Source organism: Rhinolophus sinicus, linkage group LG07 (genome assembly GCF_036562045.2).
Source record: "Rhinolophus sinicus isolate RSC01 linkage group LG07, ASM3656204v1, whole genome shotgun sequence".
In the NCBI taxonomy this organism is placed as follows: Eukaryota; Metazoa; Chordata; class Mammalia; order Chiroptera; family Rhinolophidae; genus Rhinolophus; species Rhinolophus sinicus.
In genome coordinates, this window is record NC_133757.1 from 42,849,111 (window position 1) to 42,875,404 (window position 26,294).

At 36.1% G+C, this 26,294-nt stretch overlaps 1 protein-coding gene across 6 annotated transcripts in view; it reads right to left on the bottom strand.

The window, feature by feature from the left end:
- JMJD1C (jumonji domain containing 1C) overlaps positions 1-26,294 on the bottom strand; it is a 250,673-nt gene that overhangs the window by 198,861 nt on the left and 25,518 nt on the right. For 3 of the 6 annotated variants that reach the window (XM_019731784.2, XM_019731780.2, XM_074339496.1), the window contains exon 1: positions 10,236-10,748. The exons of the other annotated variants lie outside the window; for them this stretch is intronic. In XM_019731784.2, the coding sequence (XP_019587343.2) occupies positions 10,236-10,403 (168 nt within the window). In that variant the 5' untranslated portion in view covers positions 10,404-10,748. Of the gene's footprint in view, positions 1-10,235; positions 10,749-26,294 lie in introns of those variants that run through there. 6 annotated transcript variants of the gene reach the window in all.

Consider the following 26,294-nt stretch of genomic DNA (forward strand, 5'->3'; position numbering starts at 1 on the left):
TGAATCAATTCAAAATGTTTTCATTTCATGGTCATTTTGACTTTGGGGAAGAGCAAGAATTCTTACGGTGCCAGATCCAGTGAATAAGGTGGATGAGGACACACTGTAATGTTTTTATTTGATAGAAATTGCCATATACCAGAAGTGATGTGTGACATGGAACCTTTCTGTTTTGATCACAAAATATGGTGAATGCTGCTGCCGAATGCCATCCAATAGAAAGGCAGGGATCTTCAACATGAGAGGCGGCACATCCAACCTTAGTAATAGTGTGTGACAAGTTTCAACTTGTTCAGTGTAGTCAGTTGGGTGTGAGTTACAGTTGAGAGAAGGTGTGTTTTAAAGTGTGCCATAAATCATCCTCCATTGTGACAACGCTCCGTGTCACACATCACTTCTGGCATATGGCAATTTCTGTCAAATAAAAACATTATGGTGTGTCCTCATCCACTTTATTCACCAGATCTAGTACCGTGAGACTCTGGCCCTTCCCCAAAATCAAAATGAGTCAGGACATCGAGGCAACCATGACAGCGCCACTAAACACACTCAGGAAAGAGGACTTCCAGAACTGCTTCAGAAGTGTCAAGAACAATGGGATAAGTGTGTTTGAAGTGAGGAGGAGTTATTTCATCAAGAGGGATTAGTGGCAGGCCAGCCCAACGGCTCAGTTGGTTGGAGCTGCATCCTCTCAACCACAAGGTTGCCGGTTCGACTCCCACAAGGGATGGTGGATTGCGCCCCCTGCAACTAGCAACTGGACCTGGAGCTGAGCTGCGCCCTCCACAACTAAGACTGAAAGGACAACAACTTGACTTGGAAAAAGTCCTGGAAGTACACACTGTTCCCCAATAAAGTTCCCCTTCCCCAATAAAATCTTTAAAAAAAAAAGGGGGGGGGGTAGTGGCAATGTGTCTTTTAATATAATTTTCTTTTAATTTAAACATTCACCGTATTATTTTATCACACCTTGTAAATGTCTGTTTATATATTTCAAAACCATTATGGAAAGATGGGACACAAATAGTCCATATTCATTATTTATTCCCTTCATTCAAATGAACAATGAAAAATAGTTTCCTTTAAAATAATTCACCTTGGTATAAAATATAAGAGATTTTGAAAGTTAAGGCAATAAAACATTTTAGGGGATAAAATGCTCTAAAATATGATCTATATAGTTTCATCAATGCAGTTTTGAAGAAGAAAAAGACAAACCAAAATAATAGTATGATACCAACACACTACACTGGAACAGTTTACCAATTTTAAATTGTTTCAGTTTATATACTTTAACTAGTACTGTATTGCCTTGGTGCTAAGAGTCAATCTAAGGAATAACAATGTACGGAGGAAAAGAATCTTACAATAAATACATATAAGGCCATTTTAAATTAAATGGCAATGCATAATTTTATCCATACATTATACATTAACATACTACTTCCTTCTTTGCTATTCCTGAGCCTAAAAATGTTTTCTGAATCTTAAATTCATAATTTTGACAGATGGATCAGTTGTTTCAGCTCTGAAGTGACAATCTTTCATAAGACATGAATTAGTCACACAGACCTCTCCTAGCTTTGAAAAATTCTAAAATCTATTCTATGAATGCTGACTTAGTCTCCACTGCATGTTCTACTGTTTCGACATTCTCTGGCATGTGACAAGAAATCTCCTACATTTACAATATACAATTTTCATACAAATGTAGCAAATACTAGAAGACACCTGAAATGATGAAGAAGCCAAATTCAACTTAAAATTTAAACACCTGCCATAAAAGCAATGTAAATAATCCCAACTAAAGAGATAATAGATGAACAGATACCTTCACCACAGGTTTAGGGCAGGGGGTAATTGAAGCCATTCAAAGGGTTAGTAATGAAGAAACTTTTCATAATAACACTAAGACGTTATTTGCCTTTTCCACTCTTATTCTCTCATGAGTGTAGAGTAGTTTTCTACAGGCTTCATGTAGTGTGATAGCACTGTTCTGACAGGTAACTGAATTTGTGCTTGTTCGTTATAACTTCTTATTTTTAATTCTTAATACAGTAAAAATCAATAACCCACAAAAATCAAAGCTCTATGGGATCCTCAATAATTTTAAAAGTTTTAAGGGATACTAAGACTGAACGGTTGTATACGACCAAGATCAGATCACACACTTTGCAGGTAGACTGTTATCAGTATATGCCACTTGATATTCTGCTTAGTGGTAAACAAGTTGCTTTTAACATGAACTATAAGAAAACTGTGCCTTAATTTCAGAAACATTAAAATGTGGAAAATGTACATCTTAAAATCAAAGAAAAGTGGCATTTCTAGATTCATGAATAATGTATAAAATATTGTTAAATTGGACTTTGTTTTTCACGAACACAAATAGAATAATAACTTTATACATCATTTGATTCAATAATAATCTGTTTTCTCATTTGACTCAGCTCATGCAACACCAATACCATTTTTAACAAAAAATAGGTCTAATATCACTTTGACATCAGAAACTTTTTTTTAATTTCATAAACAGATTACAGTATTTTAAAAATTCCAACAAAAGATTTGCCAAAGCACTGCAACAGTTTAATAGGTGATTACTGAATTTTAAATACCAAAGGATAGGGACAAGATGGACACCTAAACACTAGAAAATGGAGTTTGGACTTTATCAGATAAGCAAAAGAAAAACTATTAAAGTGAGCTGAAGGGAAACTCAGGATGAGTAATTGGTCCACACTGAATAGAACAGACTGGAAAAGAAACAAATTTGAAGGTAAAAATATCATTAAATCCATGCCAGGAACAATGAAGGTTTGAACCCAGTGGTAGTACAAACTCAAAAAAACCGGACAGGGAGGACAGGGAGAGCAGACTGCAATTTGAAAGAAGAAATTTGTAGAATTCAGTAAATACCTACATTCTAGGTGGTGAAAAGATAAAAGATGAAGTAGTTTTCAGACCCAGATGAGACTTCAAGATAAGTCTCAGATGGGAAGCTGATTTTCAATGAATAAGTTACATTTTAGACACATTATATCAGACGCAAATGGAGGACACTTATGTAAAGACATCAAAGGGCGAGATGGTGGATTCAAAATGAAGGCCAATGCTTAAGATGCAGATTTGTGAGTAATGATGCAGAAAAGTACAAGAAAACTCTCCAAAGGTAATAAGATTGAAAAACACAAAACACAGTCTAAGCAAAGGACTGAATCTCTGATACTAATAAGAAGATGGGAGGAACTGTAGTAAGGAGAGGACCTGACTAAAAAAATCAAGAAAAAGCAAAGGTTCAGAGAGAGTATGTATCAAAGCAATAGGAGGGAGTTAAAAAAAAAAAAAATTCCCCAATAAATTTAATAATAAAAAAATAACAAAAAGATTAAAGTCTGTGAATTACTAACCATTTGGAGAAGCAATACTGACTTCTTTTGATGAATTTGCATTCTGGGGTATTTTCACCAAAAAATTAAATGTAGTTGATCAAAACTTGTAAGTACATGAAGAAATATATATTAAATTATTTCAAGGCCCAATATTGTAGCCTTGGAATATTTATTTTTCTACCTCAATTAGTCCAATCATGGAAATCCAAATCCTGTGAACTCATCTTGATCATACAAAAGAAACACTAAAAAGAAATCCCATTATTTAGAGGAAAATTTTGGTCCTGGTAATATAACACAATAGGTATGTCATAAAGAAAAGTTTCGTTAACTCAGAAGTAAAAACTTTTGGGACAGACCTGAAATTTATTTTTGCTTAATAAACACTTCATTCCAAGACAATACAGGTAAAAACCATTAACATCACAATTCTAGAATTAAAGAATAGGAAAAATTCTGGATCTAGATCAATTCCATTCTAATTCTAGAATTGTGATGTTAACGGTGTGTGCAGCTTTAAAAAATTATTTTTATGTATATAAAACAAAATCTAACTTTCTAAATCATTTAAAATAAATTTGATTTTGTATGTCAGGAAGTATGCTTATAAACCCATTATAGTTAAGAAATTTCAGGAAAGAGTTATTATTTCAGAAATTAACAAAAAATGGCAACCTTTACTTTTTAGGTCATATTCTATAAATGTTGTATGTTTCTACTCCGTCATTGTTGACCAGATAAATAATATTGGTACACTGTTTCTTATCTGTGATTTGTTCATGATTCATCCAGAAAATGTGACTGACTGAACTTTTTCTTTGGATTACATATTTTTAATACATTGCAAATTTCAGGTACAGTGTTTCATCTATATTTGTTCAAAACAGCCTAATATAACTGATTTTAGTAGTGCGTCTTGAAATTAGTTTGAGTAAATAGGAACTGTGTATAAGTATGTATAGAGATATGTAACTGATCGCTTAAAAAAACCTTAGGTTTCACTGAAACATTTCTCAAAAATACTTTTAACAATTCACTTGATTTATAGTGTGAACCTCGGTTTTCTCATTTATCAAAACAGTGAATGGAATTGATCTAGATCCAGAATTTTTCCTATTCTTTAATTCTAGAATTGTGATGTTAATGGTGTGTGCAGCTTTAAAAAATTATTTTAATGTATGGGATACACCTGCACACAATAAAGCAGAACATATCATCCTTCTTGAAAATCATCACTGAAGTTATTCAAAATTGACTTAATGAAAGTGTAATGTCTTAACATCAAATAACAAAGGCCAAGTGTGTCAAGAAAATGCCTATCTTTCATACTCTTTCAAAAAAAATGTAATGAAATATTACCATGTGTATCAGCTAACATGCTTTTGGTTCCAAAGAAAAGAAAAACCAACAAAAACAAAACAAATACTTAATTCTTCCATAATGAAAAATCCTATAAGTGAAAATTCAATAGTGGTACTTAGGCTTCAGAAAACAATTTGATCAGCCACAGTTTTCTGTTGACTTCAACTCTACAAGCCTCTGTATGTCAGCTTTGCCTTCAAATTGGTTTACCTTAAAAGCAGAAAAATTGCTGTGGCAATTCCACACTCATACCCTCGCAATAATATCCTTGTCTTCATTCTGATTGGACCTATTTAGAGCATGCACTCATCAACGTAGCCAGAAGTGTTCACTTCCCTGATTGGCCTACAAATACATGGCCCACGCTTTGGTCAAACCATACCACAGATAATGGATATTGGGGAAGTAACCACTAAGGTACACAATGCCACAAAACAAAAAAAGATTTAAAATTACGAGTAATTAGTAATACATAACTTGAGATGGTTAGTATGGATTACAGTATTCAGGAAATTTATGATATGCACTCATTTATTTACCATTCAATGAATATTTACTAAACAGCTATGTAAATGCTAGGTACTGTACTAAATAGGTAAAGGGGAAAGAAAATGAATATGAGTTTGAGTATTGAATACATTCTTTGTACGTAACTTGGAATTGTCAAAAGTATATAAATCTATAAACATAGGAAAATAGCCTATATTCTTTCAATTACATTGTAATATCTAGATATTTTTACTTTTAAATATGATGACATCCCTATATGAAGAACAGAATTCTCATGGTAAAATGTCGTTAGTCCAATTACCCCAATGAATGAAAAAATTCTCTGTTTTAGATTAATGGAATCAAAAAATGTGCCAGAATGTATATATAACAGGTCAAAGGGGAAAAGGTACATCCGTTCTTTAATTTTACACAGAAACATACAATTCACACCATTTACTGAGTGAATACCTCCTTTTAAAATCAGGTAATGGTCATAAATACACAAATTACATGCCATAGCTACAATTTACATACTCATTTTATTGCACCTAAATCTTTAGGACTAACAACAAATTCAAGAGAGGGCAAAATCAGTCTATGTATTTTCAGTCAGAAATAAAAGTCTTCCTACCTAGCAACTAAACCAATTTTCCCTATGGTTCAACTTATCCAGATCATACTAAACAATAAAATAAAAATCATTCGTTCATTCAATATTTTGTGAATAAGCTGGAAATTACCCTTATCAGTACTGCAAGACCATGTTATAAATTTCAAACTTACCTAAAAAATTATACTAACAAAACTTAAAAGGAAGTCAAAAGTTACCAACTCAATATGATACTTAAATGAAGAGACAACTGAGCAGAAATGTATAGTACTAAAAATATATTAAATCTATAAACACAGGACTTCCTTATAAACAAATCAATCATAAATCACTTTAAATTTCCTAAACACGAATACTTTATTTATATTTAAGACACACAAGATGTGCAAAATAACTTTTATTTTCAGTTACACAGTTTAGAACAGTTTAAGATCTACATTCCAAGGTTAGCTACTCCTCATTAAATTACCGTAACAAAATTCCTCCAAATACAGAGGGTGCCAAAAAAATGTACACGTTTTAAGAAAGGAAAAAAATATATTAAAATTGTAATACTCAATATATACCAATAACAAAAGATGAATATAAGTCACGTTTGACTTCTGCAATTACAAGAGGTGCTCAAAGTGGTTACCATCAGCGTCCAGACTCTTCTGATTACGGGAAATACTGCTTGAGCACAGATAACATCTCTTAAAATGTGTATGCATTTTTTTGGCACCCCCGACCCCCAGTATAAGCAAATATATGTGTTTGGTCTATGAAAAACAATATAATTTGTTCCTTTTGGGTATTAAAAAAAACCTGACACATTTTTTTTAAATACTCACATTTCAGACAAGGTAAACTTGAAACAATGTTGCAATCACCCTAAGCATCAAGGGAAGGTGGTTAGATGAATGACTGGATGGATAATAACCAAGTAAATAAACGGCTGATAGATTATGAAATGTAAGTAAAACAAAGAGTAAATCAATTTTTGCTCTTTAATAAGTATGACAGTATTATTCAATATTATGCAACAGTACTTCTCAACTGCCAGCTTTCCTTCCATGATACTTCCAGAAAAGTTTCTCAAGAAGTAAGGCAGTAAAAAAAAAAAAAGAAGTAAGGCAGTAATAATGTTCAACATGTATCCCAGGGCAAAAACCTTCTAAATGATGGGGCTAAAAAAATTCCAACATGATAAAGGCTCACAATATACTTTATATAGGCTCACAATATACTTTATATATTTCAACTTCTTCAACAACTTGGTCCTCCTGAATAAAAGGGATTCAGATAAAATCTTTCGTTGGTTAATGTAATTCCAATAGATAGCCCAGAAGGTTTTCAAGCCATTTTATTAAGTCACCAACAAACGTAGGTGAAATTATCAAAGCATAATTTAGGAAAAGTTCTACATTAAGCTCATTTACTTAAGAGATCAGAGAGTGATATCACTAAAACTTCAGGCATGAAAAACTACAATTTTAGCCATAATTTATTTTTATCAAATCATATATGATCGTACTATAAAGGAATATTTTTGCTACCATGGTCTGGTGGGCAGAATGCCACCCCAAAGACACTTATGTCCTAATACATGAAACCTGTAACTATGTTACATTACATGGCAAAGGGGAATTAAGGTTCAAATGGAATTAAGGTTGTTAATTAGCAGATGGGGAGAGTATTCTGGATTATCTGGGTGGGCCCATCATGATCACAAGGGCGTTTAAAAGTGGAAGGGGAAGCAGGAGAGTCAGAGGGAGAAGTGACCAGAGAAGAATGGTCAGAAATACAACACTGCTGGCTTTTAAAGAAAAAGAGGGTCATGAGCCAATAAATGTGAACTGCTTCTAAAAGCTAGAAAAGGAAGAAAAAACAAATGGATCTCCCCTAGAGATTCCAGAAAAGAACATAGCCCACTGAGACCCATGTGAGACTTGTCATCTCCAGAACTGTAAAATAATCAATTTGTATTTTTTAAATATGGTTGTGTTAGTTAACAGCAGTGATAAGAAATTAATGCACTAGGGAATTCCTCATACATAAGACCAAATAAAAGAATAACTTCTGAAATAAAGTATTCCCTAAACTACTTTCAAGTTTTGATAGTGACCCTTCCAAACACGTGCCATAAGTACGTATAGCGAAGATTTCTAATAAATTTGCTAATGCTAAACTGTTCTGAATTTCATTAATTTAGGAAACATGAATAAAAAAATGAATGTAAGTGTCTGGGAGTTAACTCTAACACTGTAGGTTCTAGGCTGAAAAAACTCAGATTATACTATAACAATTTTTAAAAATAAAGACTGTTAGATAAAGAAAAACTCAAAGGTTCACATAATTATGGTTCAAAACACATTTTTTTCTTTTTTTGAGGTAATATTTGCATGCAGTGAATGCAGAGATATTAAGTGTACAATTTAATAAGTTCTGACATATGTATACACATCCCTGTAACCAACCATCAAAATATAAAACATTTCCATCACTTGAGAAAACTTCTTCCTGTTCTTTCCAGTCAATCCCTACCATCCACATACATTTTTCATTTTTAAATATCCAGCTTAATACCTTACCTTTTACAAACATGATATATGTAAACCTCTCTTTATATTATTTAAATTTCCATGTAAGAAAGTTTTGAATATATTTAACTTTGATAACTCGAATGTCACCAATAATGTTCATAATTTAAAACTGTAGTTTTCTAATTTTCATGAATCTAAAACAAAATGCTGTAGAAAAACAAAATATCACTTCATGTTTGTCTTGAATATTACTAAAATGCTTAATTATACTCCAACTAGCTTCTACATAAAAGCCAGGACAATTTCATATCAGAGTAAAAGGAGAAATAAATTCAGCACATGCTTTTTACACAAACATACAAAAAGTTATTGAATTGCCACAATTGTAGCACAATTAAGATCAAAATTCTTTTTAAGTAGCATTTTTTCTTCTTTTCAATGAGAATAACCAATAAAAAATTTCAAAATTCTTCTAGTCTGTTTTCTACTTTACAGTATCAAGTCAGCATTAATACATGCCGCATGACACCCTATGATTGATATACTCGTATATAGTCATGAAACAAGGTTTTACAAAAAAACACACACAGAAATTCCAACAACAAAAAAATAGGTATGTACATGTATGGATAGATATTAAAGTGAACCTGGAATTGTAAATCCATATATATATATACAAGGAAAAAAATATTCCCAAGTTTGAAAATTTCAGTGAAAATTAAAAGTCCCAGGGCACTACCAATAAATTTCATGGATTACGTACTGGTAAACTGACCTTTCGAAGCTTAGTCAATGTCTTGCCTCTCTCTACTCTGCCCCCTTACCTTCAACCTGTCACCCAGTGAAAATGGCTTGGAACACTGACAGAGCATATCACTTCTCGAAATCGTACACATTCCTACATTACTGAAAGAAAATACTGGCAGTGTCATGCGTAAGGCAAAGGAAAGCAAAGAAAAAGATAACGGTTCAGCAGGCCATTTAACACTTTAATTTACAATACTTTCTGCTTCATTCAATAGTAAAAAAAAAAAAAAAGGAACGGATGGTTCTAAAAGCATTATTCACGTCTACCAAAAAACCCCAACACTATGGAAAAAACAAACAAAAGGAAGGTACAAAGACAGATAGGAAAAATGAAGGGGGGAGGGAGGGAGGAAAGGAAAAAGGGAGAGGTTAATTTCTAGTCTTCCAAACCCAAAATTTTCATTTTCATCGTTTCCAGTTAGGAATCCAAACATCTACTTGTAGAAAGAAGTTGAATCAGAGCACCAATGCCACGGCCTTTGCCAGGAAAGCACACAATAATCCTAGTACCGACTGGAAAACCAGAGATCTGTTTCTTTCCGTTTCTCTCTGCCCTTCAGCAACCTTACAGTAAGTTTCAAGTCTCCAATCTCTGCAGCAGTAAGACTTTTGCGAGAAAGAGATGCTGGTGAAGCTGCCCGCTACTGCCACGAGAGTCCGCCCCACCCGCCATGCCCACCCCACCACTACACACACCTGCCCGCGCCGCGCCGGTCTTGCAGCCCCGCCTTTTGGTAAGGTGTCCGCGGCCGCCCGGGAGCCGCAGGGGAAGCTACAGCCGACCCCCTCCAAGACAGCGGCCGAGGATCCGAGGCCAGGGCCTGGGCGTACGCCGGGGAGTCCAGGTCGGTCACCGTTCCCGTCGGGGAAGCTACTCTCGGGGAGGCGGCGACCCCGTCATTTGTGGGCAAAGCCGCCGTGAGGTAGTAAGAGGGGCGTGACCGCCGCTTGGCCGGACTCAGCTAAGATGTCAGAGGTAAGCCCTCAAGGTGCGGGTATGAGAGCGGGGAAGCGGGCGCAGACTGGGCGATTGAGGGGTGCCGCTCTTACCGCCAGGTCCGGATTGCGGCTGTCCCTATGTGACACAGCTCGGATGACCCCCGCTCGCCAGCCCCGCCAGCTGCGACCGCTCTGCCCGCGCTCCGGCCGCGCCTCTTCGCCGACCGCCACGCACAGGAACCGCTTCCCCACCAGCTCCGGCCGCGTCTCCACCGCCATAGTCGACACTAGCGAAGCGGACGCTGCCTTATCCACTGCGAGGGAACCAACGAAACCCCGCGCCTACCGGCCGCCCATGCTAAAGAGAGCGAACCAGAGGACAGCCGCAGCCCCGCGAGCGAACGAGCGCGGATTCGGGGGCGCACCCGACGCTCTGCCCAGAAGGGCACAGCGACCTCGGTCTCTCGCAGTCCTACTCAACACTCCCTGGACTCCCTGACTCGCAGCCTCTCGCTGCAGCTCCACACATAAAAAAACCAAACTGACAATTCTCCACACAGCGGTCGGAGGCCCGGAGGCAGCCCCGGCGGCCGCCGCCACAGCGCCGTGGCCAGTACTACTCCGCCTCCCCATCCACTAGCGATCTGCGAGCGCGCAGCGCGTCTCCTTCCGCCGGCGCGGGCGGGGTGAGGGAGCCGCGAAAGAGGGTCCCAGGAACCACCGCAGACGGAAAGTAGTACCCGACGCTTTGGCGGTCGCTGCGGGACCAGCCGGGCTACGAAGTAAAGAGGGGCGGGAGAAGAAAATGCTCTCTTTCAGGAACACTATGAGGAGCGTTTGAAGTCCACCTTTCTACTCGTCGCTCCTTCAGAAGTGGGGGTGAGGCCAAAGTGAAGTATGCTGGTTTCCATTCTAGGTGACAAAACAAACTCCACGTTAAAGGCCGCATCTCCAGAGCGATGATTTTAGAACACAAGGCCCCCGCCGTATGAGTTAGCGGAATTTTGCCTGAATTAAGAGTCCTGTAGTCCCAGCAGCAAAGCAGAGCAACACTTTTAACTGAAAACAGTTCACGGAACTCAGTTACTGCAGAAAAACAGTCCACGATTTTAAATGAAAATGAAGAAAACACTGCCATCCTTTCATTCTTCCCGTTTGCGGAGATGCTAGTTACGTGTTTGAGCTTTACACCTCGCTACTGCTTAGTTGTAAGGACGCCAAACTCTTTTGTCAATATCCTTAAAATTCACAAACGCCCGTTTGAGTACTTTTGATACAGTACTAGTACATACCTCAAACTCACTGGTCAGATAATAAAAACAGGGAACAGCTCTGGATTCAGTTATTAGAAAATACCGTGGAAAGAAAAGGATTTTAGCCAATCACAGATCAGAAAAATAAATTATGTTTACTTCCCGTCCAATCACAACAGGACTTTGTAACCCATACACACACAAATCTCAAACTTGGAACAATTAATCCTTTGGTCCAACCCTTGAATCTTTATAAATCAAACCTTATAGATTTCGATTTCAGTTATATTTTATGTTTTTAAAAGGTAGTTTTTAAAATTTGACTTTTCCTGGGCCACTAATGATTATAATCAACTACAAAAATCTAGCCCAATAAAAACTTACTCTAAATTTTGGTTTCTTAGAGGCATTCCTAAATCTCTACTCCAAAAAAAGAAAAGTTACCTTTTTAAAGGAATTTACATGAGTAATCTGAATGTTCAAAATAAACATAAGGCTTTTATGTGCTTTCTTAGAAAATCCAAGCTGAGTTGTTAGAAGTGGGAAAAACATGGCCACCGCTAATAGGTAAAAAACCAAAATTCAAGGAAGGTAGATTTTTAATCATTATGGTCTATTTTGCTAATCTAAAGACCAAATACGCAATTTTAATATATCAACAATGGAAACCTGTTTCCACAATGCATACTGGCAAGTTGAGATAAAAATTTAATTTTAGGCGTCCAATTTTATTCCCAGGCCCACTCTTACTACCTACTGCATAATATTATACTTAGCAAATCATCTTGAGAACTACAGACTTACATTTCTAAAATCTCAACTTGGATTAAGAAGCCATTAAAAAAACCTGGTGGAAATAACCTAACATATGGAAAGAGAAAAGACAGAGTAAGATCTGAATTCAGATACCGAATTATTAATGATTTGCTTTGTGATCTTAGGCATGACACAACTGTTACAATGGAAATGCCTGCTTCCTAATCTTAATGATATTCTAGGAGCGAGCAAGTGAGTAAATATAAAGTAGTTTGAGAAAACAGATGCAAATAACACTATTATTACATAAATTCCATTCACTAAATTATATTTTTCGAGTATAGGTTGTCAGGTTGCCTTACATAAAATTGCTAGTTCATTTCAATTTTGTAGGCAAACTCCTCTAAATGGACCCCCCTAGGAACCCTCACTACATGTTGAAAGCTGTCCTTTTAAGCGTTCTGGAAAGCATGAAAACCCACCAAATCAATCAAAATATTTCAAGTGCAGAAACAAAGTTTTCAGAAGGCCATATATCCTCATAACATTTTCAGTCAAATGTCTTATATTTTTAGCACTATATTCCAAATAGTATTTTATAGAATCCCTTGATGACAGCCAGTGCCTAGTGAATACAAGAAAAAATTTTACTAATTTGTGGATACCTTGCTATTAGGGAAACTTGAAATGCATTTTTTAACACATGAAATAAAAAGACCTTAAAAAGATTTTTGTTTGTTTGCTGGCATTTTTTGCTTTGTTTTGGGGAGTATTTATATTATTTCATTCTTGCCAGCAAATCATAACTAAATAACATGGAATTAAAATAAATAAAGTCACATTTGAAACGTTAGGATATTTGTTTGTTCAATCAGTTCCTTTACACCCTTTATTGTCATTAAGATCCTCAGAAAATGACAATATTAGTCAATGTAAAGAAGTATTTTTCACTATGAAAAGAAAATGACAGAAGTTTTAAAATGACTATGTTTATTTATAGAAGCTGAAAAATTAGAAATATAGACTAGATCTTCTACTCTCTCAATCCCTACATGTAAATGTGTACATTAAATATACCCTCCCACATACGTATCAATTCAAGCAAGTATCTTATAATCTATATAAAAGATACCTTGGGAGATCTTTTTTTTAATACACAAAAATTTATCGTGAAAACTATTTGGTTCGTTAAAAAAAAACCCACAAAAACCTAACTTATAAAGGAAAAATATATTCATTGCAATAAGGGCCATAATTATCCACTTAATTATCGATAATTAGTAGTTCATGAAGTTTAGTTTTAATAAACAAATAGTTACTAGTTATAAAATTTTCACTTTTTGACCTGGTGTAATTACAGAAAGGGCCAATTATCCACTCTCATACATACCAGTATTTTGGGTCACTATGGGTGTCTTATTTTTGTTTGTGGGAAACGAGTAAACTCGTCATATCGCCTCTAGTTGGAACCGGCAAAAATTTTGCAAAGTAAATAAATAGAGACCTCTTTTTAAACTAAAACACTTAAAGTTTCATAGAAAAATATCAAATAGATCGAAAGATATGAATATTTTACGGAAAGTCTAATTTTGGCGAGAAAATGTCAAAAAAGCCCCGCATTATGACGCGATTTGGCGGAGAAATGCCTGCTTACAAAGTGTTAAAAATCACAGATAAAACACAATAGACAAAAAAATTTAATGTATGAATATTATAATACTAGCCACCATTTATGAACACTTACTATGTGTCAGACACTATGCTAACTGCTTCACTCATCTAATCTCACTTTATTTTAAAGATAAAGAAAATGAGTTTTAGAGAAGTTTACTTGCTAAGAATATACATTGAAGAACTGGAATTCAAAACCAGGCCTTATGATTTCAAAGTCTCCTGCATTAGGCTAAAAAGTCATTAATAAGAAACATGAAGGTCAGTCACCTAGTTGCTTCCTCCTTATTAACACACATTATTCATAATTGATTTGTTTCACATCCTGCAAAGTTCTGGATATAGGACCTCTGTCCTTGAGAAGCTCAAAATCTATGGGGAAAGATAGACAATGGAAATGCCTTGGTTTGTTTATTTAAGGAAGTACTGATAGAAGAACACACAAGTTTAGTGGATTTTAAGAAATAATTTTCAAATCTATTATAACTTGGAGGCCTTTATTAATTGTGAAATGTAAAGACTGGATTGGGTTATGAGGTCTTAGAGTATATATAAGAGGTACATTTATGAACTGTGGAAACCATTATTAAAATGAAGGAAGCCAAAAATTTCAAATGAATTATGCAAGTGGAAGACCAAAAATAGGATGGAAATAAATTTGTTACCATGTTTACTATTAAATCCTAAATAATTTTTATTTAGATATTTTCCTAAGCCCGTATTTAAACTAAACTCCTCAATCATATTTATGATACAGTAACTCGAATGTTACTTCCTCAAGGAAGCCATCTCTGATTCCCAGACTACGTCAAATCCCCAATTATGGATTTTCAAAACATCCCTTGTTTTGTCACCATTCTATCACAATTGTATTTATACCATTGATTGTTTTATATTTGTCTCCCTTGATAAAATATAACATCCATAAAGGCAAAGATAAACTATCTTGTTCATAACTATACTACCATCTACTAAGCTTTGTGCAGAGCAGATAATGTTATTGAATTAATTAATGAAGGAATATAGCAAAATGTACCTTTTTCTAATTCCAACCCAACTAAAAGGAACTTAGAATCTCTAAATCAAGAGTCCTAAATAAGAGTTCATGTCCTTCCTACAGGGTTATTTATCGCCTTTAAAATAATGTCTTACATCCGTACATTATCTCATTTTATCATGAAGGTACAATGTAAAAGCCTTCATAAAACTTGAGCTTCACCCAAAAAGCAAGGTTGTTCCTGGGAATATTTTCTAAAAGAACATGTAGAGACAAAAAGTTACAATTCACAAGAAAAACATTCATTTCATTACCAAACTACCAATTTAATGCAAAACCAAAAATGATCCTACAAGTATATATCCAAAACACCAGTCTATTTTTAGTATTCTGAAGAGAACAGTTTCAAACAATGTCTTTGATGGAAGCAACATACAAACATAACTTTTTGACTGTCTTCTTGATGCCATGTGGAAAGAGCAAGAGAAAGAAGGAAAGTAGAAAAAAAGGAAGGACTGAGAAAAGAAGCAATTTCTACTAGGCCTTTCAATTGGAGAGTCTTTTAAGCTCTCCACATTTGTTACCCAGTTTCCAAAATTTAAATTCTGGCTGCACAGGACCCTACCACTTCTTTTCAACATTTCCTATTAAAAATGAGACTATAAATCTGATTTTTAATGATAAAAAAGTTAAAATATCAGAATAATACACATAATATTGGAAATTTCCTAATCTGTTGAATGAGGAGCTACAAGAATTAAAAGAAATGTAAAGTTGTCATTGAGCATTCAGCAAGTGTTTTCCTACCGTTTCACCGAAAATAAGACCTAGCCGGATAATCAGCTCTAATGCGTCTTTTGGAGCAAAAATTAATAGAAGACCTGGTATTACATTATATTATATTAATTATATTATATATTATATTATATTATACCTGGTCTTATAGTAAAATAAGACCGGGTCTTATATTAATTTTTGCTCCAAAAGACGCATTAGAGCTGATTGTCTGGCTAGGTCTTATTTTCAGGGAAACATGGTAGGGTGTCCCATGGCACTTATGTTTATTCATAACCTCTCTCATAAATGCCTCAACTATTAACTCATTAAAATATGCTAGATGGCAGTTTGCACTTTGCATCTTCAACTGTTACATTAGTTCCTTTACTTACAGACAAGTTAGATTCCTAAAGGATTATGTTCCTGTTAGTCTCACAAGCTTTTGTTGTTGCCACATTAGTAGCAGCAAAGCTATACGTCCTAAATAAAGGCTCTGTTCATATCCATGAAAGTTAATTAAGGAAAAGAGCTTCTATACTTGATTTTTAAAACTATTAATATGAGGGAATGTCAAAGTAAAATCTAAGCTAAAAAAAAAGTAAGACATACTTACTCAAAATCTCAGCATGCTAACTATACTCCATTGATGTTCTTCCCCACAGATGAAGCTAGAGTCTACACAGTGAAGGAACTTTATGATCAAGAACACTATTTCTGAGGCAAATTTCTCAAATTAATGGCCTCTGGCTTCAAAAAAACAAAACCAAAACAAAACAAGACCTAGCAGTGAAATATAGGGAATCTTTAGTCATTCTTTTCTTTGGCACATTCTAGAAAAAGCCACATGATTATATATAATGAGATTTATAACATACTTCAAAACATAAATATGTAATAAAAGTAAATTATTCCATATAATGGAAAGCATTGTCTTCCGGCTCCACATATGCTTCACTACTCAGATAATTTATTTATTCAATAAAGATAGTGTATAAAATACACTTCCAATTCTAAGTCTCATGTTCACAGAAGCTCAGTACTTTTCCTTTAAAAATCACAATTGACACCTGAAAAGCAGACCTCAAAAAAAGACATTAACTACAAACTTAAATTTCAAATCAATATCCCCAAAACATTCTGCTACTCCAGGGCATATTTTGGTATTATCTAAGATTAAATGGTCAAGAGAAATACTCAGGCTAACCAACTTTTCACAAAATATGCAAACACTTAAGTTAAAACTGGTCAATCCGGGCCGGCCCGGTGGCTCAGGCGGTTGGAACTCCGTGCTCCTGGCTCCAGGGGCTGCCGGTTCGATTCCCACATGGGCCAGTGGGCTCTCAACCACAAGGTTGCCAGTTCGGTTCCTCGAGTCCCGCAAGGGATGGTGGGCTCTGCCCCCTGCAACTAAGATTGAACACGGCACCTTGAGCTGAGCTGCCTCCCGGATGGCTCAGTTGGTTGGAGCACGGGCTCTCAACCACAAGGTTTCCAGTTCAATTCCTCGACTCCCGCAAGGGATGGTGGGCAGCGCCCCCTGCAACTAAAATTGAACACGGCACCTTGAGCTGAGCTGCCGCTGAGCTCCCGGATGGCTCAGTTGGTTGGAGCCTGTCCTCTCAACCACATGGTTGCCGGTTCGACTCCCGCAGGGGATGGTGGGCTGTGCCTCCTGCGGCTAGTGGCGGCGGCTGGACCTGGAGCTGGGCTGCGCCCTCCACAACTAGGACTGAGGGAACAGCAACTTGAAGCTGAGCAGAGCCCCCCACGACTAGGATTGAAAGGACAACAATTTGACCATTGTTCCCCAATAAAGTCCTGTTCAAAAAAAAAAAAAAACAAAAAAAAAAAAACTGGTCAATCCCCATTACATAGTGCTGTTTATTACTGGATGTTTTATCCCAAATGTAGCAAACTAGAAATTAACAGTCACATAATGTAGCGTAATGAAAGAGCAGGATCCAGGAAATCTAGGTTACTTTCTACCACTAACTGCTGCATACTTTGAGCAAACTACTTTGTTTCTCCAGGAATAATATATAAAATGTAGAGGCTCATATAATCTTTCAAGTTCCTAAAAGTTTGCTTCTAAGGCTTCTGAATACTTCAGCAAGTAGCAAAATGTACTCTCCTGCCATGTGGTAGGTTCAAACCTGAAAAACGTTAAAGGATCGACGAAAGTAATCTTGTTTAGGAAAACAAATGTTTTTAGCCAGAAAGGTTCTATCTCAAAGGTCTCACAGAAGATATACATATCAGTCATTAATACATACGCGTACACACTAATAATATAGACCAAAGGACTTCCAAATTAAACACCATTGTAGAATGGCTTCTTTCTTCTCTCCAAATTTGCTCTTAAAACCAGCATGTTAAAATAATCTATCAGAACTAACTTCAAATGGAGGAATTTTTGATATGTTATGCATTACAAATAACATTTGTATTTGAAACCTTTACCTTTATATATCTTTGTTTACAATACCCAAAATTCCATTTTTCAACTATTCTAATTACAAAATTATTTTGTAATCGTTTCATGTGCTTTTATATCTATATTTACATGGAAGCTTCCTTCCCCACTTGTAATTTGTTTTGATGTTCACAAGTTTTAAATTTTTATATGTCAGTATGCTAATATCTTTATGCATTGACCTTAAGTCATGCTTAGAAAATATATAGGTATTCCTCTGTATTTTCTTCTAGCAGTTTTATAATTCAATTTTTTTATAATTCCTTCAAACTTAGATGATATCTAACCCTGAAGGAGGGACAGGAAATCATCCTGGCCCCAAACAATAGAAGTCTACTACTACTGGGGCAGAGGGGAAACAGAGCTTACCTAAGAGTAAAGTTGGTCTAGGACAAAAGATAAGACCAGCTCCCAATAATATGTACAACAGCACTCTACTAATAGAGAAGGAACAAAAGAACACAGAGAGACTCTCTCTTCAGTACAGATATATAAGTAAGGCCTAAAGATATAGATGGAGTAAAAACACTGAGTTAAAACTTTCCAGTAAATCAACCCCCGCCTTAAGCAGGAGGTGATGATAAAAGTATTTAAAGTTGATGATGCAATGAAGATAACCAGAGCAACAAAAAGACATAAACTCTTTTCAACTCCAGCAAAACAGATTCAACTCCACATACTAACAGTTTAGCAAAACAAGAATCGTACCTATTTCTTAGCATAAATACTATGTATTTCAATCTCTACTATTCTGCAAAAGATGGCTGGCATTCAATCAAAAGTTATAAGCCTAGCAATGGGGGTGAGTTCCCTGGTCAATACGGCAATGCATGTTGGAACTACTATTACCTTTTCTACAAAATTGTATGAAAACATTTACTTAAGTCTTGCATTTGTACCATTCCTCCAAATAAAATAATGTGGTAAATCCTCCCCCCCAAAAAAATATTATAAGCCACACAAAATACCAAGAACAAAAAAAATCACTGCTATCAGGAGACAAAATAATCAACAGAAGCAGACTTAAGAGATAACTCTAATGTTGGAATTATCTGCCAAGAAAATAAAAAATAATTATAAACAATGATGAAGGCGCAAATGGAAGGAACAGGTAAACAATATGCATGATCAGATGGCAAATACCAGTGATAGAAACTACAAGGGTTGAAGAGAAATGCTAAAAGTGAGAGTCAATCTGAAATGCTAAGTATGAGATATGCAATAACAAAATTTAAAAAGCCTTTGAGAAACTCATCACAGACTTGACACAGCTGAGGAAACAATCAATAATCCTGTAGATTGGTCAACAGAAATTATCCAAACTGAAACTAAACAGGAAAAAAACGGTGGGGAAAGAAAATCTACACAAACAGGAGGGTACAGTTTCCAACTTATTTTATGAGGCCAGCATTACCCTGATACCAAAATCAGACAAAGAAATTACAAGAAAAGAAAATTATAGATCATTATCTCTCACAGATACAAATATCCTCAACAAAATATTAGCAAATCAAATGCAATAATTTATAAAAAGCATAACATATTAACAGGGGTTTCTCCTCGGAAAGCAAATTGATTCAACATTGAAAGCTCAGTGTAATTCACCAGATCAACAGACTAAAGAAAAATGTGATGGCATCAACAAATGCAAAAAGGAATTTGAAAAGAAATCCAATCCCTATTTACAATAAAATTCTCAGTACATCTGCAGTAGAAGGGCACTTCTATAACCTGATAAAGTGCATCTACTAAAAAATTACTGCTAACATCATATTTAATAATAAAAGACAATGTTTCCCCCCAAAGATTTAGAACAAGGAAAGGACATCAGTTATCACTACTCCTACTCAATAACACATTCAAAATCCTAGGAAGTGCAATAAGAAAAATTAAAAGGCATACAGATTGAAAAGGAAGAAATAAACCTGCCTCTATTTGCAAATGTAAAGATTATTCAGCAAATCACAAAAAAATCTTCAAAAAAGCTCATAGAGTAAGTGGGTTTAGCAAGGTTGCCGGATCAAGATCAACATGCATAAATCAATTATATCTCTACACTAGAAACAAAAATTGGAACTCCAAATTTAAATAGTACCATTTACAGTTACATCAGAAAATATTAAAATATGTATAAATGTAATAAAATAGGTACAAGATCTCTACACTGAAAACTACAAAGTCCTGATAAATAACAGAAGACCTACATAACTAAGTAGAGCGATATACCATGTGCATGTATTAGAAGACTCAGTTCTCCCCAAATTGGTCTACAAATTCATCTCAATCAAAGTAATCTCAATCAAAATACCAGCAAATTTTTTTTTATGTTGACATCAATGTGTTGACTCTAAAATCAATAAGGTAAGGCAAAGGAACTGGAACAGCCAAAACAATTTTCAAAAGAAAAAAATTGAAAGACATATTTATCTTACTTCAGGACTATACTATAAAGCTACATTAATTAACTCAGCATGACATTAGCAAAAGAGTAAATAGGTGTTAAACCAATAGAATACAGTGGAGAGTCCAGAAATAGGCTCATACATATATGGTCAATTGATTTTTGACAAAGGTAAAATGCAATTCAATGGGGAAAGGACAGTCTCTTCTTCAACAAATGGTGCTGGCAGATTAGACATCTATAAGCCCAAGAAGTGAACCTTGACCCATATCTCACAGCATATACTACTAAAATTAACTCAAAAATGGATCATAGACCTAAATGTAAAATATAAAACTAAAGATTTATAGAAGAAAACCAAAAATTTTCATGACACTGGATTAGACAAAGATTTCTTAAAATCCATAAAATTCATGAAATTAAAAAAGTAAACATCACTGAAATTAAAAACTCTCTCCACATGTCATAGACTGGGAGAAAATATTTGCAAAATATATATCTGATAAAGGATTTGTATGCAGGATATTTAAAAGACTCTCAAAACTAAATAATAAAAAACCAATTTTTTTAAATGGACAAAATTGAACTGATATTTCATTAAGACATACAAATGTCAGAGAAACACAGGAAAAGATACTCAATATCATAAGTTATTAGGGACACGGAAAGTAAAATTACAGTGAGATATTGTTACACACTTATCAGGATGGCTGAAATTAAAAGAAAAATAAAACTGTCAATACCAAATGTTGAGGAGGATGAGGAGCATTTAGAAGGCTCATACAGTGGCTGCTGGGACGAATACAAAATGGTACAGCCACTTTGCAAGAACATCTTGGTAGTTTCTAATAAAGTTAAACATACACTTTTCATATAACCCAGCAATCCCACTTTTCGGTATTTACCCAAGGGAAAAAAACCTATGTGCACGCAAAAACCTGTACTCAAATATTTATAGCAGTTTCATTTGTAATTGCCAAAAGCTGGAAACAATCAGCTCAACTGGTGAATGAACGAACTTTGCCATGCTACTCAACAATAAAAAAGAACTCACATGCAACAATATGGATGAATCTCTGCGGGTCAGGAGTTCCCAAGGCCACTTTCAGTAAGATGATTTACTGAAAAGTAATCATCAGGTTCAATGATTTACTAACAGGACCCACAAAACTCAAAAGAACAATTTTACTTATGACCACAGTTTATTATAGCAAAAGGATATAGATTAAAATCAGTGAAGCGAAGACGGGAATGGGGCAGGGTCCAGGAGACACCAAGCTTCTAATTGTCTTCTCCCAGACATACTCAGTATTTCTCACAGCAAGAATGCATGACAAGACGCATGGAGTACTGGCAACTAGGGAAGCTCACCTGCGGCTTGGTGTCCAGCATTTTTACACAGCATCAGAAACATAAGTAGGGCTGACCTTAGTCTCCATAGGTCAAGCTGATACCACACTGCCCAAGGTCTCCACCACACTGCCAACCATGTTGTCGACATAGGCAACCTGGGGTGGCCAAAGGCTCCCAAATAAACAAAGACACTCTTATCAGGCAGGATATTCCAAGGGATTAGAGGTTACCTCCAAGGACCTGTGCAAGCGCCAAACCTTAGGCAGCTGAGTTGCCCATTTGGGCAACTGAGCTCTTTTTACTCAAAACAACACTGACACCAAATGTGTGAGTTCTTTTCCTCACATCAACCAATTCTCCAACTCTCCACACACCAACTGGATGTCCTACAATCATTTCAATTCTGGCACACTGCATCAGACTCCTCAGGCTTTTGGGCTCAGTCCCACGAGACTGTCCTCACTTCAGATGCCAGTCTCAAGTTACCAGCTCTCCAAGTTACTTCTGTCAGGCTTTGCGACAAGGTAGGGGGATTCCCACAACCCCTCCACCCCCATCCCCTGCCCTGCTTCAGGTTCAATAATTTGCTAGAATGGCTCTAAAAACTCCAGAGAATACTCTATTTACTATTGTCAGTTTATTATAAAGGACACAAATGAACAGCCAGATGAAAAGTTACATCCGGCAAGGTCCAGATGAGTCCTGACACAGGAGCTTCTGTCTCCAGAGTTGGAGTGTGCCACCCTCCCGTTAAGTAGATGCATTCACCAACTCTGAAGCTCTCCAAACCCCCGTTTAAGGGTTTTTAATGTAGGTTCTATTACATAGGCATTATTGATGAAATCTTTGACCACTGGTGACTGAACTCAATCTCCAGCTCTTACCAGCCCCCCCCCACCCCCCAGTCAGGAACGTCAGGAAGCTATCTAGAGGCCCACCAAGAGGCACCTCATTGACATAAGCTCAGGTATGCTTGAAAAAGGCTTGTTATGAATAACAAAAGATGGTCCTTTAAAGGAAATTACAAGGTTTTTAGGAGCTCTCTGGCAGGAACTGGGGACAAAGACCAAATATGTATTTCTTATGTCACAGGAATGCTATTCCTTTACTGCACAACATCAAATGCATATACTAAGAAAGCAACCAACCCCAAAAGGCTATGAAGTGTATGATTCCATTTATAATGACATTCTAGAAAAAGCAAAACTACAGAGACATAAAGTAGATCAGTGATTGTCAAGGTCTGGGGTGGGAGGGAGGGAGGGAGGGGGAGAGAGGGAGAGAGGGAGAGGGAGACAGAGAGAGAGAGAGAGAGAGAGAGAGAGAGAACACAAGTCTGCACACGCACGAGCTTGAGTACCAAAGGGCACAAGGTAGTATTTATATCTTGATTGTGATGGTGGTTACACAAATCCACGTGCTTATCAAAATTCACATAACTATATACAGAGAACAATGATTTTTACTGTTTGTGAATTATACCTCAATTAACCTGACTAGGACAGTCAGTAATATTCATTCACCTGAAGCAATTTCATCCCTTAAAAATGGCAAATACAAAGGTTATGTAAGCAACAAGACAAATGCCTTTGCTAAGTGAAAAGCAATGGAAAATTGTATCTCTGCTCTATAGGTAAATTAAAAAATTATGCATGCACACAGCCAAAAGAAAACATTTTGACTCAGTGGCTGGCAGAATTATGGGTGACTATATTTTTCTCTTCTACTTCAAGTTCCATTAATATTGTCTGTATAATAACAAGCAAAATAAGCTACTTAAATTCTTTTAAATAATAGGTGATAGTCTAATATTGGTAGGCAGAATTCTAAAATGACCCCAATGACTGATGCCCTTGTATAATTCTCTTTCCTTGAGTATGGGTGGAATTTGTTTTTAACTAATGGAATATGACAAAGGTGATGGAGTATCACTCCCATGATTATGTTATTTGAATGGCAAAGGTGAAACGATTTTGCAGATGTAATTAAGGTCCCTAATTGGCTGGCATAAAATTAATGAAAGGGGAGAATTTCCTGGGTGGGCCTACCTAATAAGATGAGTCCTTTAAAAGAGGGTCTAGCGGTCAGAGACTTTCCTTGTGGCCTTGAAAAAGCAAGCTGCCCTGAACTCTACAGCTGGCAGGAAATGAATTCAGCCAACAAACCAGTTGAGCTTGGAACACCCTGAGCCTCAGTGATACCTCAGCCCTGGCCAACACTTTGATTGGCAGCCTTGTAAGACCCTGCGCAGAGGATACAGCTTACCTTGTGCCCAGACTACCGATCCATGGAAACTGTGAGATAATAAATCTGTGCTGTTTTAAGCCACTAATTGCGGCAATTTGTTACACAGCAATAGAAGACTAATCCAGTAATTAGAATTATTTTCTGGGGAATCTTGGCTTTACCTATCTCAAAGTAGAGGACATACCCTGTTCTTGTTAGGCATTCCAATTTTCACAAAAAGTGAACCTTAATACAGCTTCACTGAATAACGTTCAGACTTAATCAATAACACAAAGGATCTGCATTTCAGAAAGTTGCCAGGAAATATAATTTCAAATTCACTGCTGCCCAACACCGAGGAAAAGCTCCACTTCTAGGGTCCATCTAGTTACTCAAAACTTAAATTTTGGGGGAAGGGAGAGGAGAGTTAATATCAAAACCTCTAAGGGAATAGATGATTATTGTATTTTAAATGCCTATTTTAATACAATACTTTTACATTTTAAAAAAGACTTGTTTTGAGATAAACCCCAGAAAATAAAATTCAATAAAATTTTCTTGGCCAACAAAAATAGCTATGTGGAAATTTCTCGTTTTATCTATTATCTATAACCAGTTTGCAACAGAGGGTTGGGGAAGAAGTAATAACAGAAATGGAAGGGAGAAGGGTAAATGGATGGGAAATTATGTTTGTCTAAGCTTTTAAAAGGATGGGAATTATCTCTAATGAATTCTACTGGGGGACCCTATACAGCAGGGAATGAGGTTCCTAGAATATACATATCATACGGGTTTGCCATAAAGCTAGTTTAACTGCAATTAATCATGGATGGGATTCCACTGACCATTGTGAGGAACGTTACAAAAAAAACAAAACAATTTATTGGAGGGATGTGGTTTAAAATGCTTTTCACACTGTAGTACATGGTATCCATGATTACAATCAAGAAAAACTTCTTTTTGGTCTTAATATTAGGAAGAGTCAGGCTTTTCCCCAGCAGGTGTTTTATTTTCATCACACAGAAACAATGAATTATGTTACCGAGCCAGTTTTCTTTCTATGTAGTGCTGCTAGAAAGCTTTATGCTATATATTTTTTAGGTGTTTTTTTCCAACCTTTTGTTCTGAAAATTTTCAAGAATTCACATAAGGAGGTAATATAATGAATGCCCATATCATTTCACCCATGTGTAGTAAAGAATGTATCACTATCAATTAAAGACTTTTCTTTAAATTGACATTACTATGCCATTATCAATCTGATAATAGGTTTGCAAAAGCCTGAAGAATGAATGAAAGTCAGCCAAAGAAGGGCAGAAGGTAAAGGGTTTCAGGCAAAACAGAAAAATAGAAAGCTTGAGAGAACCTGCCATGTCTGAGGAAGAGAAATTCAGTATAGCATGACTGAAGCTGGAAACACTTGAGGCAGGAGGGGATTTGGGGACAGAGGGAGTATGGGCTAAGGGAAACACGAGTGGTGAGAGCTGATGGCAGGCATGTTAGCAGGGACCAAATGGCCATGACCTACTAAGAAACATCTTATGAAGTTTGAATATGAAACTAATGGCAAATGAAGGCACTTAAGGACTTTAAGCAGGGAAGTAATAGAAGCAGATTTGTATTTAGAATTAATCCAAAACAGCATAGAAAATGGATAGAGAAAAATGATTAAGAGGTTGTTGTAATAAGTTAGCTTATTCTATCTCTTCTTCTAACTTTAATGCTTCCCTCCATAATGGCGCCTTACTATGATGGCAATTTTAAAACGCTCATGTCTCTCTCATCTAGAAAACAAACCTACCCACTCCCTTAACTGCACATCACCCCACAGTTACTATCTCTCTCTCAATTTATATTATTATAGTCTCATTTCTTGAAAGTCCTTTCTCCAAAGAACTCTGCTTAGCTCACTCCTCACTTACCCCGTCTCGACTCAAAGACATATTACTCCAAAGTGAGGCTCTTTCTGTGCTCTCTATATCTAAACAGCACTCCATCCCCAGCTCTGACATTCCTGAACGCCCATCACCATCTGACAATTATGGGCAAGACACTATGCTAAGTTCAGGACAGCCATGACATGAGTGAAGAAAGTGATGCTTAACTTGCCATGGGTCACAAAATTAGTTAAATACAGGAGCCAGAATTTAAATTCAGGTAAGCACAGGGTTGGTACCACAAAGTTGAGGAAGAACAAATCTAATAGCTTCTATCTTCTTTTCTCTTTGAAGAGAAGATCATCTGCTAAGAATAAAAGGAAGGT